Source organism: Miscanthus floridulus, chromosome 10 (assembly GCF_019320115.1).
Source record: "Miscanthus floridulus cultivar M001 chromosome 10, ASM1932011v1, whole genome shotgun sequence".
Lineage (NCBI taxonomy): Eukaryota > Viridiplantae > Streptophyta > Magnoliopsida > Poales > Poaceae > Miscanthus > Miscanthus floridulus.
Window position 1 is genome coordinate 33,675,982 of NC_089589.1, and position 17,791 is coordinate 33,693,772.

General features: G+C 43.2%; 1 protein-coding gene across 1 annotated transcript; it reads right to left on the bottom strand.

Annotated features, from left to right (window-relative positions):
* Positions 1 to 15,989: 15,989 nt before the first annotated feature.
* LOC136485126 (uncharacterized) lies at positions 15,990 to 17,480 on the bottom strand. Its single transcript, XM_066482068.1, has 6 exons — positions 17,312 to 17,480; positions 16,939 to 17,238; positions 16,596 to 16,850; positions 16,395 to 16,504; positions 16,224 to 16,326; positions 15,990 to 16,138 (listed from the first exon to the last, which is right to left on the bottom strand). Exons 2-4 carry the CDS (start codon positions 17,166 to 17,168, stop codon positions 16,444 to 16,446), a joined length of 546 nt encoding a protein of 181 aa, XP_066338165.1. The 5' UTR covers positions 17,169 to 17,238; positions 17,312 to 17,480; the 3' UTR covers positions 15,990 to 16,138; positions 16,224 to 16,326; positions 16,395 to 16,443.
* Between the last annotated feature and the right edge of the window lie 311 nt (positions 17,481 to 17,791).

Here is a 17,791-nt window from a genome sequence, read left to right on the forward strand (position 1 = left end):
ATTATTCACAAATCAACATGTCTCTCGTATAGTTCATGAAACTATGAGTCATATGTGAATTTGTGAACAATGTTTACTAATACTTTGTCACATAAAGAAGTGATCAAAATAAAAGTTATAGATAGCGATGAGTTCAACAACTTTTACGTTCACGACTTTTATAGTTGAAATCATTTAAGGTTTCAAAATCTTGTTTGAAATTGTCATTTATTAAAATTCAAAATTTGAACTGTACAAATTTGGTCAAATGAAAAGATGGCCAAAATAAAAGTTGTAGATAGTGATGTGTTCAACAACTTCTATGTTGATGACTTTCTTATTTGAAACCATTTAAGGTTTCAAAATCTTATTTGAAGTTGACATTTGTTAAAATTCAAAATTTGAACTGTTCAAATTTGGTCAAATGAAAAGATGACCAAAATATAAGTTATACATCTTGATGAGTTCTACAACTTTGATGTTTTCAAAATTTTCATTTAAGGTCATTTAGTATCCTAAAATTCAAAATATATTTAGTGACCAAAATATTAGTTGTTTTGAAATTCAAATTTTAAAATTTTAAAATATTATTTTTGTAAAGAAAGAAAATATAAAATTATATCTATATATATAATAAAATTGTTTATATATACATATATTTATATATATATAATAATAAACAAACTAATATATAAATATACATGTTCTTTATATATGAATGAATTACAGAATTAGTGATTAAAATAAATTGAAAAATATTTGTAGGGGCGGCTAACTCAGGAACCGCCCCTACAAATCGATTTGTAGGAACGGCTAACTCAAGAACCGCCCCTACAAATGAACTCTGATATATAAACCAGAGCACGCGAGGAGGTAGAAATTTTTCTAAGTCTGGGCACTAATCTCCTCCACGACGCCGGCGGGCTACCGCTTCTGTGCCCTACCTCCGTCGCCTCTATGCCCTACCTCCGCCGCCTCCGTGCCCTACCTCTGCCACGCCCTACCTCCCCCGATCCGCCTTCAACCCTCGGTCCATCTCCTGCCCTATGCGCCGCCTTTCCCCCGGGCAGCTAGGGTTTCCGCTGTCGTTCCCCCTCCCACGGCAGCTAGGGTTTTTGCTGTCGGTGCCCGTGCTCCCTCCCCAGGCAGCCCTGGTGCCCGTGCGCTCTCCCTCCGCCGGCGGCCCCAGTGCCATTGCACCCCGGCGTCCCTGCTCCCTCCCCAGCGGCTCTGGTGCTGGTGCGCCCCAGCGTCCCTGCTCCCTCCCCGGTGGCCCCCGGTGCCGTTGCGGCCCGACGTCCCTGCTCCCTCCCCAGTGGCTCTGGTGTTGGTGCACCCTGGTGTCCCTGTTCCCTCCCCGGCGGCCCTGGTGCTGGTGCGCCCCGGCGTCCCTGCTCCCTCCCTCGGCGGCTCTGGTTCTCGTTCGCTCGAGTGTCCACCACCCTTTTTTTGGCTTTGATAGTTTCATGTTTTGTTTTTTGATTTGATTGTTGTGGTTGACATTCATCAAGATTGCAATGTGGTCTTCGATGTTAATGAATTAAGCCATAAATTGGTAACTTAAGACATGGACCATAAGGAAGTGATTGTTATTGGCACTTTTGAAAATCTAGACAGTACGATAGTTGCTTGTTATGTTTTATATTTCTCAGAATCACCAGTGCTAACAAGCACTGAAAGTGCATGCTCTAGGTATGAGCTGCTAGCAGCTTTGTTAGGTTGTAGTAAACTCTATGAGGTGTTCGGTCTCTGCTTGGGTGTATTCCATCTTGTGTGTTTGACCAATTAGTACTACAAAGCTTGTTGAGACATTTATATAGTGTATCTTCATGGACATTACGTACGCCCAAACTGAATAGCTAGCTAGCTAGGGGAACTAGCAAGCTAATAGTATGTACATCTGAACATTGGGATCTTGCATATCTTGACTTGCATTAGGATCTTTCCGTGCATGCCATGTTCATTGGCACCTAGCTCTCTCAAAGGGGGCCATGCATGCATGAAATGCAGCACTAGCTAATAGATGTACTTTGGTACTACTAGATTAGTAGCTGTCTGGCCATTTGGCTTTAATTCCATGCTTTGATAGAATATAGAAGACGATCTTGCTAGCTAATGGCTCCATCATTCTTGTTGCATCACGGCCACTGTGTTATTTGGTTGGATTAAAAGGGAGAGCAAAAAGGCGACAATCATATTGTCTCTCTTCTGCTTTTGAATGCTATTTAGTGCGAACAATATATAGCTGACAATTGCATCCTTTCTTTTTCTTTGAAATGAAAGAGACTAATGGAGTTTGCTCTAGGCGGCAAAATACATTTATGTTACTTAATTAGAACATTGGAACTTTCCTTTATTAATTCATGTTAGATATTTTTGTAGATGTTTCAAGCATCATTTCTTCACCCGAATCAGTCCACTAGCAAAATTTCAAGTTCCTGGAATAGAAGTTCCAAATTTTATCAAAATTCCAAGATCGGGTCATGTTACATTCGTCTTCATGATAATGAAATAGAAAATAGGGAAATCTCAGTTTATTGTTGTCTTCCATCAGTGTCACTTTAGTTGGTTTAAAGGCATCGCCAACTTTATTAGTTTAACAGAAGTTGATTACTAGCTAGTGTTTCTGATCTCACCTAACAGAAATTAATTAGTCCAATAACAGAAATTGATTCCAAGACCTGGTTGCTATGATTCTAATCTCACCTATTAATTTCTTGTGTTTTCTTATTTGGCCGATGATGCAAACTATAGCAATCTGAGGTGGCTATGGGTATTCTTCCTATTGGTGCTTTTTTGTCTTCTTGTGTTTTCTCATGTCTATCATCAAACAATGGGATACATCCATTCCCAAGCAACTATTGTAGGCATGCCCACCTGATGGCTGGGATGGACTTGTCCCACGCTTCCATGGTAGCCATGAACTTGCCTCAGCAATTTGCCACCTAGGATGATTGTAGTTAGCTTGCAAGATGATCATAAGTTAGTTTGCAGTTAGCTGAGGCCTGCATTTTTTTGTGCCTATGATGTCAACCATTTTTTTAGTGAGGCTGATACAATTATGAGATCCTTTTCATGCCTATGAAGATAACAGTGTCAGTTGAGTAATGGATTATGCACATTGATGACTTTGGACTTGTGAGGTACTGGAGCATTGTTTCTTCTATCTTCTTCTTATGCTTCTCATGGCTGTCATCAAACCATGTGAGACATCCATGCCCAAGCAACTGTTGGGTGGTTGTGATAATCTGATGGTTGGGCTGGATGTCTCTCATGGTTTCATGCCTGTCATGATCTTGGTTTTCTACTATCTGTTTGAGGTTTGTTGCTGTCTATGTTTCTTAAGCTCTTAGTTCAAGGTCAAATGAAAAGACAATTAAATCTGAGGCAAATCGATTGAACTAACCCTCATCTTATCAACATCTTATACTTGCTTTTATTGATCTGCATCTATCTATCTATCTTTGATCCATCCATCTAGCACTGGTTCCTTCCTTCATCATGAACTACCACTGCCCATGTTTGCAATGATATGAGATGGATGCTACTGCTCTGCATCATCATATTCATATATGCTCTTCATTCCCTGCTAACTAGCTCTTTTGCTGCTGGTACACCTGTCCATCATATTATTCCTTCCACATATATATCATGGGCCATGGCTGCTACCTGCTGCATGCAGATGCAGCTAGCCTACAGGCCAACCCTTGCATTGAGAGATATTTCAGTTGTCTGTGCTAATCTTGTGTTTAGTAGATGTTAGTTGTCTTTTGCTAAACACTGACCCCTCTTATACCATGTCATTTGCAGCTGAAATAGATGTTAGCGGTCTTTTGCTAAACACTGACCCCTCTTATACCATGTCATTTGCTTGCTTGCTTGCTTGTTGCTTCACCTGTAAGCACCGACTGTGTTTGCTTGCTTGCCTGCTTGTTGCTTCATTCATACACACTGCAATCCATAGCAGCTAGCTTCTGCGGCTTCTGAACATGAGTACTAGTAGTGTCAAATTTTAACTTTGATGATCTTTGTGAGACGTCATTTGCTCTAAAGCAACCCCGGGCTATAGTTTCTTGGTATATGATTGATTCTTTAGTTTAGTAGGCAGTAGCTTCATGTGTCTATTTTTCTATACTTGGCAGTATACATGATATTATTTGCACTCCTGTATCTCATCTTAGACTACTATATCTTGTTTAAGTATAAGTACCTTCGATAGTAACTCCAGACCTCACTAAATTGGGAATAGAACCTTGAGAATTCTTCAAGGTTGGAACTTGTGGGTTTTGGTTCCAACCAAAACTAGGATTAAATAAATTTGCTCCACCCTGTATACTTTTTTTGCACTCGATGGGGGCACCACTAGAAGCCAGTCCTTCAGGAAAATTTGGAATTTGAGCCATTGAGAATGGATTTGATGGTTTGTCTTGTCCATTGTCCTCCCAGAAGGACCTTCTAGGTGAGTCCTGAGAAAAGGCGCACCGCCATGTATCAGTGGCACCTGAGCAGTACCACCTTGTAGTATATGTGGTTGCTCATGCTCAATTCCCATGGAAGGTTGACCTTGTCTACCAGCCTTACCAACATGTTTCCTCTTTCTGGTATTCTGTCCAGTGGACATAGCACCTGAATTTAAGTTGTCTTCAGAATGCAAATCCCCAGCTATTAAGTGAAATGATTCCTTGCCTCTCTTGGTAGCTATTAAGTGACCTTTTCTGGTCCCTGGCATTTTGCATCTAAATTCTAGTCCTGCTGCTTGCCATCCTTATTTCTAGGACAAGGCTGCTCTTTTATAGTCCTACTACTCTTTTCCACTTGTTTTCCCAACCTTGGTATAAAGAATATGATATAAAACTACAAACTACTATAAAAAAGATACCTGAGACAACTCCAATTACTAGGAATGGCTTCTTTGCATTTATTCCAAAGATGATAAGATCCCCTGATCTAGGAGCTACCTAGGTGAATATTTATTTTTGGAGTGCATATTTGGTTGGCAAGGACAGCTGAGTCACTGTCTTGGTTTTTTTTGGTTGGCTAGACAACATGTGAGACACATGCTCATGCTAAGAGGTATTTGGTATTTTCCTGCTAGGAGAGCTGAGTTTCTATCTTGTTTCTATTTGTCATGGTAAACATTGGTATTGGTGCTACATAGACAGCAGTACCATTATTTTGATATTTGTTATTTTCCTGCTAGCTAAGACAGTTGAATCACTGTCATGTTTCTAGGACAAGGCTGCTCTATTCTAGTCCTACTGTGCAACAGGACCAAACTTGGCATGATTATCGAATGGCCCCCTACTTATAAGCAGTTGTTGTTTTATGCCACCTTTCCTATCCTCTATGTTTGGGAAGCAGTAGCTGCTTTTTTTACACATTTTCCTCTATATGTTTGCTAAGCAGCTGTTGCTTTTTTTGCAAAATCTCCCCTCTCCTCTCCTCTCCTTAGTTTTGCCGATGATGAAATTGTTCAAGTCTATACATTATATGGAATATGAGCTGATGATCAAGAACTTGTGAGGAACTTGGCATCATTAGCAACTGCCCCTACATTACGTTCTCCTCTCTTCTCTGTTATGATGCCTTGATGCTCCAAGTTCATGATCAAATGATGATTGACTTGTTTCTGAGACCTCTACTACTGCTACTACTCGTTTTTTTGATATATTGTTGTTTTATAGGGCTACTTTGGTTTATAGACCTTTTTGATTTCTTATACCTTCTCGTGTACCTAAAGCACACTTTCTTGCATCTATTAGAACAAAGCGTGAGATAATGTCACGGACACCAGATAGTGCAGCCCGATGCCTCGAGCATGATGAGCAGCCAACCTATGAGGAGCAAGCACTAGAGGACTAGCTTACTCAGGAATAGTTTGATAACAAGTTAGAAAAGGATCTAGAAGTGATGCTTACTCAGGAGCAGTGTGATGAGGAGGAAGGGGGAGCAGAAGGAAGAGCAAGAGAAGTTGCTAAAGGCGAAGAAGAAGAGGATGATGATGATGAGGACTCAGAAGAGGGATATGTAAGTCCCAAGGATCCTTTCCCATGTGAACCCAGAAGGAGGACAACGGTGGAAGATTTGGACAAGGATTTTGACCTGAACAAGGAGGTAGGAAAAAAGCCTTAGCTTGTAAATTTTGCTAAAGCTTTGGTTGTGTTATCTCTGCTAACACTTTGACCTATCATATATATAGGTCCCTCCTGAAACTCGGAAAAGACGACGTCGACGTCCGCGACATCTCGCCGGACAAGACAGAGTAGAGGAAAGGAGGGCAGAGGCAACAGCCACAAACACAGACATTGAGGCCTATGCTCCACAACCTCAAGACACAACCATGACTACCAAGCCTAAGAGGAAACGAGGGGATAGAAAAGCAAATCAATATCCAGATAAGACATGCTATGTGATAACGGAGGTCGGGCCAGCAACGGAGATCCTTGAGCCGAAGGAATTAAGAGGACGATTCCATAATGTGATCGGGGCCCTAGTAAGAGATAAATTGAACCCAGCAATCCCTAACTGGAAAGAGGTACCAGAGAAGAAAAAGGATGAACTATGGGATAGGTAGCTGAAGCTCAATTTTAGATTTCCGAAGGGTAAGCATGAACTGGTAAAAAATGCTTTCAGGATCATGGGAGAGTCATTCCGACGTTGGAGGTCAGAGCTCAACAAGAAGTATATCCAAAAGGGTTTAACTCCCTTCAATGAGTTCGGCAACATAACTCCTAGTCAATGGGAGGAGCTCGTGGCTCAGAAGACTTCACCGGAGGCATTGGAGCTCAGTGCCCGTAACACCAAGCTGGCGAAGAGGAACAAACACCACCATCATCTAGGCCCTGGTGGCTACTATGCCAAGGAAGAGCAGTTTAGGAAGATGGATGAAGAGGCCACAGCTGCTGGGAATATTGATGTAACGAATTTGAAGGTACGCTCAACGAATTGGATATATGCGAGGAGTACAGAATCATCCGGCGGTAATCTTAAGTTTGATAAGCCGAAGACCCAAGAGATAGTATCAAGGATACTGAAATATGCTGAAGACAAGGAGAAGGGCTCATTCAATCCTTCTAGAGAGAGAGACGAGCTTAGCCTCGGCTTGGGAAACAAGGAGCACACAGGCCGCACCAGGGGGCTAGGGAAAAGGATGACCTAGAAGCACGGATTCGAAGAGGACAGGCACATGTACAAGAAACATGGCAGAGACCGGCAGACTAATCTTGAGCTCCAAGTGAAGGCTCTAGTTGCGAAGGCGCTGGAGGGGCAAGGACTGTCTATGGAGCCACGGATATTAATGACACCGCCGGGAGAACTGACATTAGTTGGCAGCCCTCCGAAAGTTCCTAGCAGCCAAGGTTCCACTACAGCCACAACCCCCGTCGATCGCATATGGGAACCAACTAGTTGCACCTTGGTGTTTCTCAGCGGCCGGCAGAACATTGTGATAGAGGTGGCAACAGGTGTGTCACATCCTCCCGGTGGCTTACACCACAATAATAAGATATCACCGGACTACACTAGGGTAGAGGTGCATACCGTGAAGCCCGAGTTCATGCAGTGGAGAATAGACTATGCAACTCCAGAGGGGCTGGTGTTACTCGGAGACGTAATGGGGCAGTTCATCCTCTGGCACAAATGGGACATTATATTGACTGCTTCTTCGTCGTATCCCCCTCTCCCAAATTTGGAGCGAGTTGTTGAGGTCGGGGAGATATTTTCACCATCTCGTGACCACCACATTCATGAGATGTCACATTCTTCCTCGCCTCCTAGCAAGCATGTGCCTGATAAGCCACAACCTTCTCCAGCTCGTACCGAGCAAGTGCATAATGAGATGTCACAGTCTTCTCAACAAGCACAGCCGATACATGAACAACGAGTGCCTCCTGAAGAAGGTGATGCACAAGAAGATGAGGACGTGCCTGAATGGGAACTTTGAAAGAAGCATCCAATCACCATAAGACCAATTTATGTTCCGATGAAAGACGTCTCGTCGGTGCACAAGTGGTATTCCCATGACCAGTTCAAGCCTGAGAACCAAGTTAAAAAAGTCCCATCACGGGCTTCTGAGGAGGCTGTCACTAGCAAACTCTACCAAACAGCAAAGCAATATCCAAATATTGATGCCATCAAATGGTCAAAGAATTGCCCGAAAACATATGAAAGAGGCAAGCCCTTCCTACCAAACCGGGACATCCAGCGCCTATCACTTGGAATGAGAAGGTTCCATGATTGGTACTTGCGTGTTCTCCCAACAAGCATAGACCTCATACAAGCATGCTTCCCCACCGGCACATTTGGAAGCCCAGCCGGGAAAATTATCTTTGACTTCAATGACATGCAGACATGCTTTCACCTCGGAGCAATGGAGATGAATCTAATTCGCATGTGGTGCCTGTAAGTCCTTGTCCTCTCGATATGATATGAATGTAATCTTTGAATTTTGTTATAACTAACCCACACCGTGATTTATAGAATGCAAGTGCACATTGTAAAACAAATGCCAAATGTGAAAGCCGGGTATATAGACCCTCAAGCTATAGCACAAACAAATTTTAATTACACTAAATAGTGGAAACTTGATGATAAAGAGCTAGCTGCTGGAAAGACCCTTCAGGAGAAAGAGCACATCCATATGAAGAAACTAAGGGAAGAGTCCCTTAAGGTTTCGGCATACATCGCCCTGGTTTTTAAAATTCTCCAACAACACTCTACTATATGGCTACCATATAACTTCGAGTAAGTTCAACTCTATACTTAAAGCTTTGTTCGATATATTTTATTCGATGCAAAAGAGCTTATCTAGTTCTATGATTAAATCCATGCAGCAATCACTGAATTTGTATAGGCGTCGATGTCGGGAGGAGCATGGCATGGGTCTTGGATTAAATAGATAGGGACCCGGTGACATACAAAGACTCCATATTGATTCTCAAGACGTATACATATCGACAATCCTCATTAGCTTATATGTTTATATACATACTTGTAATGTTCACTTTTGGATACTAACAAGTTGCATTTGCTAAAATAATTCAAATAGGGCATTTAGGTTCTATGTCACTAAACATCATGGAAGGCATGATCCTGTACGGAAGAAAAAGCTGGCTATAAAAACACTATGTGCGGTAAGTGTAACTTACTTCTTCAGTACTCCATTACATGGTTGTCAAAAACATTACTTAACATTTTCATATGCAAAACACACAGTGCCCCAAGTAGAAGTCTGGAAGTGTACATTGTGGATACTATGTATGTTCTATGATGAGTAACACCGATGCCTACAGGAGACACCCCTTAAGGGTAAGCTTGAACCTCTTCACCCGTAGTATAAAAACTTCGTATATGGTATGAAATACTAAACCAAAATTTGTTCTCTTGTAGTGGAAAGAAGAGAAAGAAATAAAAAGAGACCCATACAAGGATGACCAACTCTTAGAGCTCGTCGGCGACCTTTGCAACTTCATATTGGACCAGATTATACACGTCAAAGGCACCTACCATGAATGAGTCTGATTTAGGTAGAAATCCTCAGTACCAACACCTTCGTGAGACTGAAAGGCTAGCTCTAGGCCGTTGATAATAATGTGTATAGAATTTGACATTGGTTTTACCTTGTGAATTATGTCTATTTAACGATGGATTGTATATATTCTTGTGAATTGGACTTGTAATTATAGTTTATATAATACTCTTGTGCTTGTAGTTTATATAATACTCTTGATCGAACGTGGTTCGAAACGTTGGTCGCGGGGCATTCGGCGGGATTATCTCGCTTTCCTCGCTCACTCGCAACGCAAACGCGGGAATACGTGGAAACAAACATGGCCATATGTATGTCCTGGTCGAATTTGAATTGTAAATTTAATTTTTTTTGGGCGAAAAAATGTACTGTAGGGCCTGTTCTAGACTGAACTGCCCCTACAAACAAGTATTATAGGGGCGGCTGATACTACAGCCGCCCCTACAAATCGATTTATAGGGGCGGTCTGGGAACCGCCCCTACAAATGCATGATTTATAGAGACGGTTTGGTAGGGGCGGCTGGCCAAACCGCTCCTACAAATGGTCTTGAGCCGCCCCTACAAACCCTGTGTGACGTAGTGTGTCCACCACGCCTTGCCTCTCCATAGTAGCACTATGTTGAATCAAATCCCACACAGTACCATTGGTTATCTCGGTCTACATCATGTCCCCCACCTCAGATCGACGATGAGCCAAGGACTCGGATAGGCAGAGGAGAGGTCGGGGTGTCATGGCGAAGTCGAGCACAAACAACTCCGAGCTATGGCACGTGTGCACTGTGGCCTTGCCGGCATCAGTCGCGTGCAAGGAGAGATGACCTTCACTTCATCCCCAACCCCAAGGGCCACGACATCTTTGAGATCAGCAGGCTCGCCAAGCCCCACATGCTCGCGCTCATCGATCAGTGCCCCCTCTCCCTTGTGGCCTCTCTTCTGTCTCTGCTTCGATTTACTATGTTGCGCTCTATAGATGTTGGGCGGAGGAATTCACTCTTGGATTGTATAACATGTACAGGAGGTCTTGAAGAATTGAACAATTAAGTCTAACAAATTGTAAGTAATGTAACCGTGGCAAAGTTGGTAACCGGAAGCTATTTTTTATTTATAAATAAATAAAAGGAAAATTACTAATTATTCGAGGGTAACAGTAAGCTTTATGCATTTCTTTTAGTTGGAGAAGTAGATTATTTGACAATGTAGAGTTGATTACTAGGTCGTAGGTGTTTTGGTTGAATCTTATGCCACTTTGCCACACAGATATGTCCTTGTGATACCTTGCTTTTTCTATGTAGAAAACCAAGCATCTTCTGGTAAATGTGGATCAATGGTACTTAGTAAAAACCATCTAGAATAACAAAAACATCTTGCAATTTAGAATGGACGGACTATTTGCCTCTTTTTGGGCTTGTTCGCGGATAAATCCAACTTGAGAATTGAGAATTAACCGAACAAGCCCTTATCAATGTCTTCGTCGGGTTTTGTCCATTCATAAGCCCCGGCCACATCCATGGTGGCTCGGGCTCCGTCGCTATGGCATTACCTTTGCTTGACTTGATATGGAAGTGTTGATTTGTTATCACTTCTACAGAGTCAGTTCTCAGTAATGGTTAAATGTCATATTCGCTTGGCTGATAAGCCATGGCTGAAAGTACTGTTGGCTGATTTGTTATGAGAGAAAAATATTGTTCGTTGGCTGAAAAAGTACGGCTTATAAGCCAAGCAAATAGGGCAAAAGTCGATTGATAGAGACGGTTTACTCAAGTACCAAGCAAGAAAACTAATGATTTCTAAAGACAAAGAACGCAGGTCGTGAGCAGCAAAACAGTTTGACATTAGGAGACATAAAAACATCTTCGTATTTGCATAAAAACTATTGAAATACGCTGCAGAGTGCGGACCGTCAACCTGACAGTCTGAGCAAGGGAAAATTCTTTGGGCAAATGGAACCGAAGGATCGATCACCCTCAGGTTACTATTCTTCTTCTCTACGCGCCCTTCTTCCCTTGTCGCGCACGCGCGGCCACCGCCCAGCCCCCACCGCCGAGCTCCACTGCTGCGGCCGCCTCTCCTTCTTCCCCTCCCCCCTCTCGGCCGCCGCCATGGCCATGCTCGCCGGTGTGCACCGCTGCGACGCCCCCATTCTGACTTGGCCCGGTCGCCTCCACCGCCGCCAGGACCCGAACCACCCGACCACCGTCCCTGGCTTGCCTTCCCTAAGCTGCTTCTCTTCTAAGCATGCCGGAGATGGAGACGAGGAAGGGGGGGGGGGGGGGGGGGGGGGGGGGGTCTGGCCTCCCCCAACAGCCTGCTAATTCCCTATTCAACTACTTAAATACATGGACATTATTAGCACAATTATAGGATCTAGTCCCCCTTAGTTCTAAGCTCAAGTTCCAAGGAAGCTTGGTTCTGTCTTGCTTGTTATTTGTGCAAGGCCCGAGTGACAAATAACAAGCATTTACTCCCTCAATACTAAAAAAAAAATGAAGTTGTTCTGAAAAAAATTTTGATCAAACATTAGGAATATAAATCTTGAATAACTTTTAAGTTGTTGAATTTGAAAATATGATAACTATATGAATAGATTTGTCTTGAAAAATATTTTCATAAAATATACATATATCATTTTTTGATAAATATTTTTATAAAAATAAGAAGTCTAAAATGAATTTATTTTTGAGTATGGAGGGATTAGGTGATATGAAGACGAAAAACAAGCCATTCATAGCATTTTGCATAACATTATTGCCCTGTGTATGGTTATAACTAGATGATTCAAACTTGGTTATGTTTTGCTTGTTATTTGTGCTGCCCCCTAGGTCGGATTCCTCGCTCCGCCCCTAGCCGCGATGGGCTCTCGTGCTTCGCTGCTGCCGCCGTCGAGCGCCACGCGATTCGCTGCTGCCGGTGCACGGCTCCCGTCCGACGATTTCTGGTTTTTGTCGCCTCCACGAAACGCTCGCCGTGGACCGTGGTCGTTGAGCAGCACCATGGCCCATGGGCATGCCGTCGGGGGCCTCGTCTAGCTGACAGCAGAGTGACGGCGGAGGCTACGGGATCGTTCAGAAAATTCGTGCGGGCCTCCAGTATTAAAAAAAATACTTCCACTGGGCGAACACAAACTCCGTGTTGGGCCGCCTGAAAAGGGAAGGTTTTGGGGGAAAAAAATCTTCCACTGGCCCAACCAAGAAGAGAAGAAGCCTTTCCCGTTCCTTCGTCATCGTCTCCGTTTCGCATCCGCTCCCTCACCGTCGCGGCATCGACGTAAATATGAAAAGGATAACAACTCACCAGTAACCACCCCGCATCGGACCCACTCGTCGACGACACGATCTCCTTGCCCTCCTATTCGCCGCCATGGGGGCTCCGACGAGCGACGAATCGCCCTCCACCATCTCCGGCCAGTCCAGCAGGTGGTGCTCTTGTAAGTGTTAGGCGATTGGGTTTGCGTGCTAGCTACAGCAGTAGCCAATCAGTAGAAGAACAGGCCGGAAAAGGGTTCACGGCCGCCCACCATGCACGGCGGGGCCGCCGTCTCCGTTGTCGCGGCCGACGACGGCGACGCAGCGGTCTCCATCGTCGGCGAGCGCGCAGAGCCGCGGCCCAATACCCAGCAAAAAGACGCGTTGTCCGCAGCAGGGAGGGCTGGACCGATAAGAACTGGGCTATCGGGCCCAGTGAATCTCCGCGAGCCCAGCTCCATGCATTGATCCGTTTGTTCTTTTAGCCCGCATCGCGTTTTGTTTTAGTCCCGTACGGCTTGTGAAAGGTTTTGATCGCGGCCTCAAAAGCTGTAACCTGGACTGTTGTGTCACCATGAGGCAATCATGGTAAGCTACCATCAAACTATGACCATGAAAATTGCAATGGAAAAGTCAAGTGAAAAACCTTAGAACGAGAAATTGCAATGGTAAGTCAAAAACTTTGAACGAGAAGCACACTACATGTTGTGCTCGCCAAGCTTTTTGTAATTCCTTTCTTTTTTTACATTCATTTTCATTGGAGATTGGAGTCGTTGAGCATGTTACCACTTACCAGCACTTTCAACCACCGTCATATCATTGCTTTTTATCCATACTAAATCATTGCTTTTTATCCATACCAGTAGAAATGTGTGTGCGACACGCACGTGTTTATAAAAATAAAAATATTTATACTATGCAATGATGGAAAAAAATAAAATTTTAAAAAGTTGGATTATTTGTTTTAACAGCTAATAAAAAGATAAAATTGCATTTATAAATTAAAGAAACAAAATATTGTTCTTATATAAAAGAATTAACCCTACAAAGAGGATCAACAGAGTAGCATTCAATGGCTCAATCTGGCCATTCTTGCTCGTAGCTCTTCATCTAATTCCAAAAAACAAATTCAGTGTAGCCAAAATTTAAATTTAAATATCTATTGAATCACAAACCAATCATATCTGATTTAAAACCGCAACACACCTATCAAACATCAGGTGCTCGTGCATGCATGACCAAGAAAAAACAAGCATGCTAGAGTTTATGTCAGACCATAAGTTCAGGGTACATCCTCTTTATTACCCTCCTTCCTACACTACTAGAATCTGCCAAAGATTTTTTTGAGTGCCAAAATCAAACCGCCAAGAAAAATATAGTTTCTTTGGCTGTGGACATCGACCTCCAAGGAAATATATATTCCTTGGATGTTGAAGTGAACTACCAAGGAATATGGGTATTTCCTTGGCGGTTTCTAAGAACCTCCAAGGAAATTACTCATTTCCTTGAGGGCCCGTTCGGCAGCAGCCGGACCAGGTTTGGTTCCTGGCCAGTATACACCAGTTTTCAATACGGATGGCTCCATTCCACCCGGAACGACCGCCAGAACGGCCTGTTCCCAAAGAAACGAACGGAGCCTGAGTGTTATTGTAAACAGCCTGTTTCCTTGAGTGTTGTTCCTAACCGCCAAGAAAAATACCTATTTCTTTGGGTGTTATTCTAAACCGTCAAGTAAATTATCATTTTCTTAGGGGTTATTGAATTTTCTTGGAGGTTGGCAGCCCGAAATGCTTATAAATATTTTGATGACTCCGATTGAAAAAAACAATAATATCTTAAAGGTGTCTAAAAATCCTAAAATTTGGCATGAGATCATAATAGGGTTGTATTATCTTGCCATAAAATTTTCAAATCATATTAACAAAGTTGGACCATATATTATTCACAAATGATATATGTGAGAGGTGTATCCATTTGTGAACGATGTATAGTACCACTTTGTTTAAATCATTTGTTTTTTTAATGCAAAGATTATAAACCAAACCATGTTGTCATGCAAGTTTGTAGAATTTTATAACAAAGTTTAGATATTATTATAATTATCTTATGGTAATTTAGAGATACAACCATGAATTATCCTTAGCAAACAAATGAGTGTTTTTAGCCTAACTCCAATAATAAGTATTAAAGATCTCCAACTCTGCCTTTGCCTCGTGCATACATGAAAACTAGAGCTCGGGGTGGATGTTTTAATTTCTCTGTTTTTATGAACAAGTGCTTCCATAAATTTCTCAGTCAATATAATGGTTGGGGACAATAATAAAATGTCTATATGCATGTCATCATGTGCCAATCGAATATAGTAACTAGAATATTAGAATATATTGATTACTACAATTATTTTTTTATTGTCAGTATAGATTTTCTTAGGGCCAGCCCTCAAGGAAATCAGAATTAACTTGACGGTTAATGACAGCCAAGGAAAACTATAATTTCCTTGGAGGTGAAGAGGAGCCAAGGAAACAACAATTACCTTGATGGTCTAGGGGGTTTTCTTGCACTACTACATAAACTTTACTGGAGGTGGGCGATTTGGGTTTCCCGCGGCGGGCAAAGCCGTCCGCCGAGGCCTAGAGGCCACGGTAAATCGTGGCTTAACCGCGGCGGGCGTCTTTGCCCGCCGCGGTTAACCGATTTACCGCGGCGGGCGGTGTATCGTGCCCGCTGTGGTAAATATACTTTTACCACGGCGGGCACGTTACACCGACAGCCATGGTAAATTATTTTACCGCGGCGGACACATTGTGTGGCCCGCCGCGGTTATGTTGATTAGCCGTGGCGGGCTTTATTATTTGCCCGCCTCGGTAAATTATTTCCTCAATTAAAAAAATACAGCATGCATATAAATTCAAATAAAATACAGCAGGCATATAAATTCAAATTCAAATCACATCCAGATTTCACAGATTAAACTTAAAAAGTATGCAGGCATTACACATGAGATAATATACATATATATACATTCACTTAGTCGTTCTTGTCATCGTTAATTCATTACATTTACATATTAAAGTCGTTATACATGCGCTAAGGTGTAATCCTGTGGACGCATCATCGTGGGCCATTTCCTCAGCCTCTCGTACTCCGGTAACATCGCTAGCGGGCTGTTTTCATGGAAGAACGTGCCCCCTTCAAGCACGCATTTGTCTAAGATAAACTTACATATGTCCGTCTTTGTCCGCTTGAAGCTGTGTTGGATGCTCTACATGTCTCTCGACTAGTTCAATCCATTCTTGAGCACCCTCCAACTGTTGCTGTACTGCTTGCACACCCTCAGGAACTCACAGGCGTAGAAGCCACAAGTTTATGATCCTACCGGTTGTTTGGCACACTGCATGATTGATACGCAAGCATTACAACACAGGCATTAGAACGCATATGAACGGAAAGCACAATTAATCCTTTCAAATACTTACCAAAAAGTTGCGTCTGATTTTGATGCGGTTCTTATGCTTAGCCTTAAAATTCTCTATTCTTCGATCATAGCATTCAGGATCCTTCACGTATTCCTTATAAGCGCTATACGAAATGTACTAGTATTAGGCAGGGCATTAGAACGCATATGAGAAGACAGTTCAGTCACTTACACTCTGAGGCAATCTTCAAAGGCCTTGTACCCTTTTAAGTTTGGCACTGTCAACGAATCAAATACGCAGGGTAGATGATAAATGCAACCCAGTGACCCTCGAGGCCTTGGCTGCGCCATTGAAACAAAATACAGGTTACGACGAGAAATAATAATACTAGCTAGCTACCCACTTATCTCTACAGGCATGTCTTCGACTTACCCAAAGTGGTAGGCAGCTCGGATACACCCATTTCCCCTGATCTTCTTCATTGCTCCTAGTATGTATCTTGAAATGTTCAACTTCTCATTGTCCATCAGTTTCTTCCTGTGCGCCTCTCTCTGTCGGTTGATCAAGTCTTTCATGGTTGGATGATTGTCATCTAGGTGGTAACCAATGATGATTCTTTGAGCAATATGCATTGGAGATAGATAGATAACATCAAGTTTTAGTTCCTTGGATATATAGGCCATCAACCTGCAAGGACAAGCCATCGTGGCATATATAAGTAGTCTTGACCGATTCAAAGGCAGGTGATATGTGAAACTCGCAATTCATCACTTACATAGAGAACAAGTTGACTTGGGCGATGTCAAGGTCTTGTTCCCGTAGTAGTCTGTACATGTCGTGGAAGTCCATGGGGAGTTCTACATCATTGCCGGGCAAGTGGAAGTACTCCGCCACAACCTTGACTAGAAAACCATGCAGGCTAGCTTTTGCCGCTTCCTTGTACCAGAGATGAAACCTCCTTGTCTCCCACCTTTCCTCGTCGACGAGTTGGGCCTTGGTTATCATGAACTTCCCATGCTCGTAATGGCCGGGGCAGTCATCCAATTTAGGAAATAGATTGAAAGGTGATCTCGGCCTGGGATAGAAATGTTAGTACCATATTATGGCAAAGAAAAGTTATTAGTAAATTATGCTCACCGCTACCATACCTTTCGAACTCAAGTGAGTATGTGAGCTGCCCTTGGTCGCCTTTAGTCTTCGCCGGCGGTGGAGGACAGTGGCTTGTGCTCGCAATGGCAGCAGGCGGTGTCTTTGCCCCCGGTTCCTCCGTGCCTCCCGGTCCTTTGCTCGTGCCCTTAGATGGACTGACGGGAGGTGGAGGTGGACTTGTTGTTGGAGGAGGAGAACGAGGGTGAGGGCTTGTGCCTCCCAATGCTTTGCTCGTGCCCTTAGACGGACTGCCGGGAGGTGGAGGTGGACTTGTTGTTGGAGGAGGAGAACGAGGGTGAGGGCTTGTGCCTCGGGGTGAGTTCCTTCCCTTGTCATCCCCGCCATTGCCTTCGTCATCGCCGTCGCCGTGATCCAGATCATCGGGGGGACAAGATCCGGCAACGGATGGTTGTGATGCTGGTGTCGCCGTCAGCGTAGAAGTCAGCGTCGAGAGAATGATCTCTATGTCATCCTTGTTC

Bases quoted from the DNA above. Each gene is read 5' to 3' on its own strand.
- LOC136485126 (XM_066482068.1), bottom strand. From the start codon at position 17,168: ATGATAACCAAGGCCCAACTCGTCGACGAGGAAAGGTGGGAGACAAGG. The intron at 16,851-16,938 runs GTAAGTGATGAA...TTGTCCTTGCAG, and splicing joins CAAGTCAACTTGTTCTCTAT to GTTGATGGCCTATATATCCA. The intron at 16,505-16,595 runs GTAAGTCGAAGA...TCAATGGCGCAG, and splicing joins CGAGCTGCCTACCACTTTGG to CCAAGGCCTCGAGGGTCACT.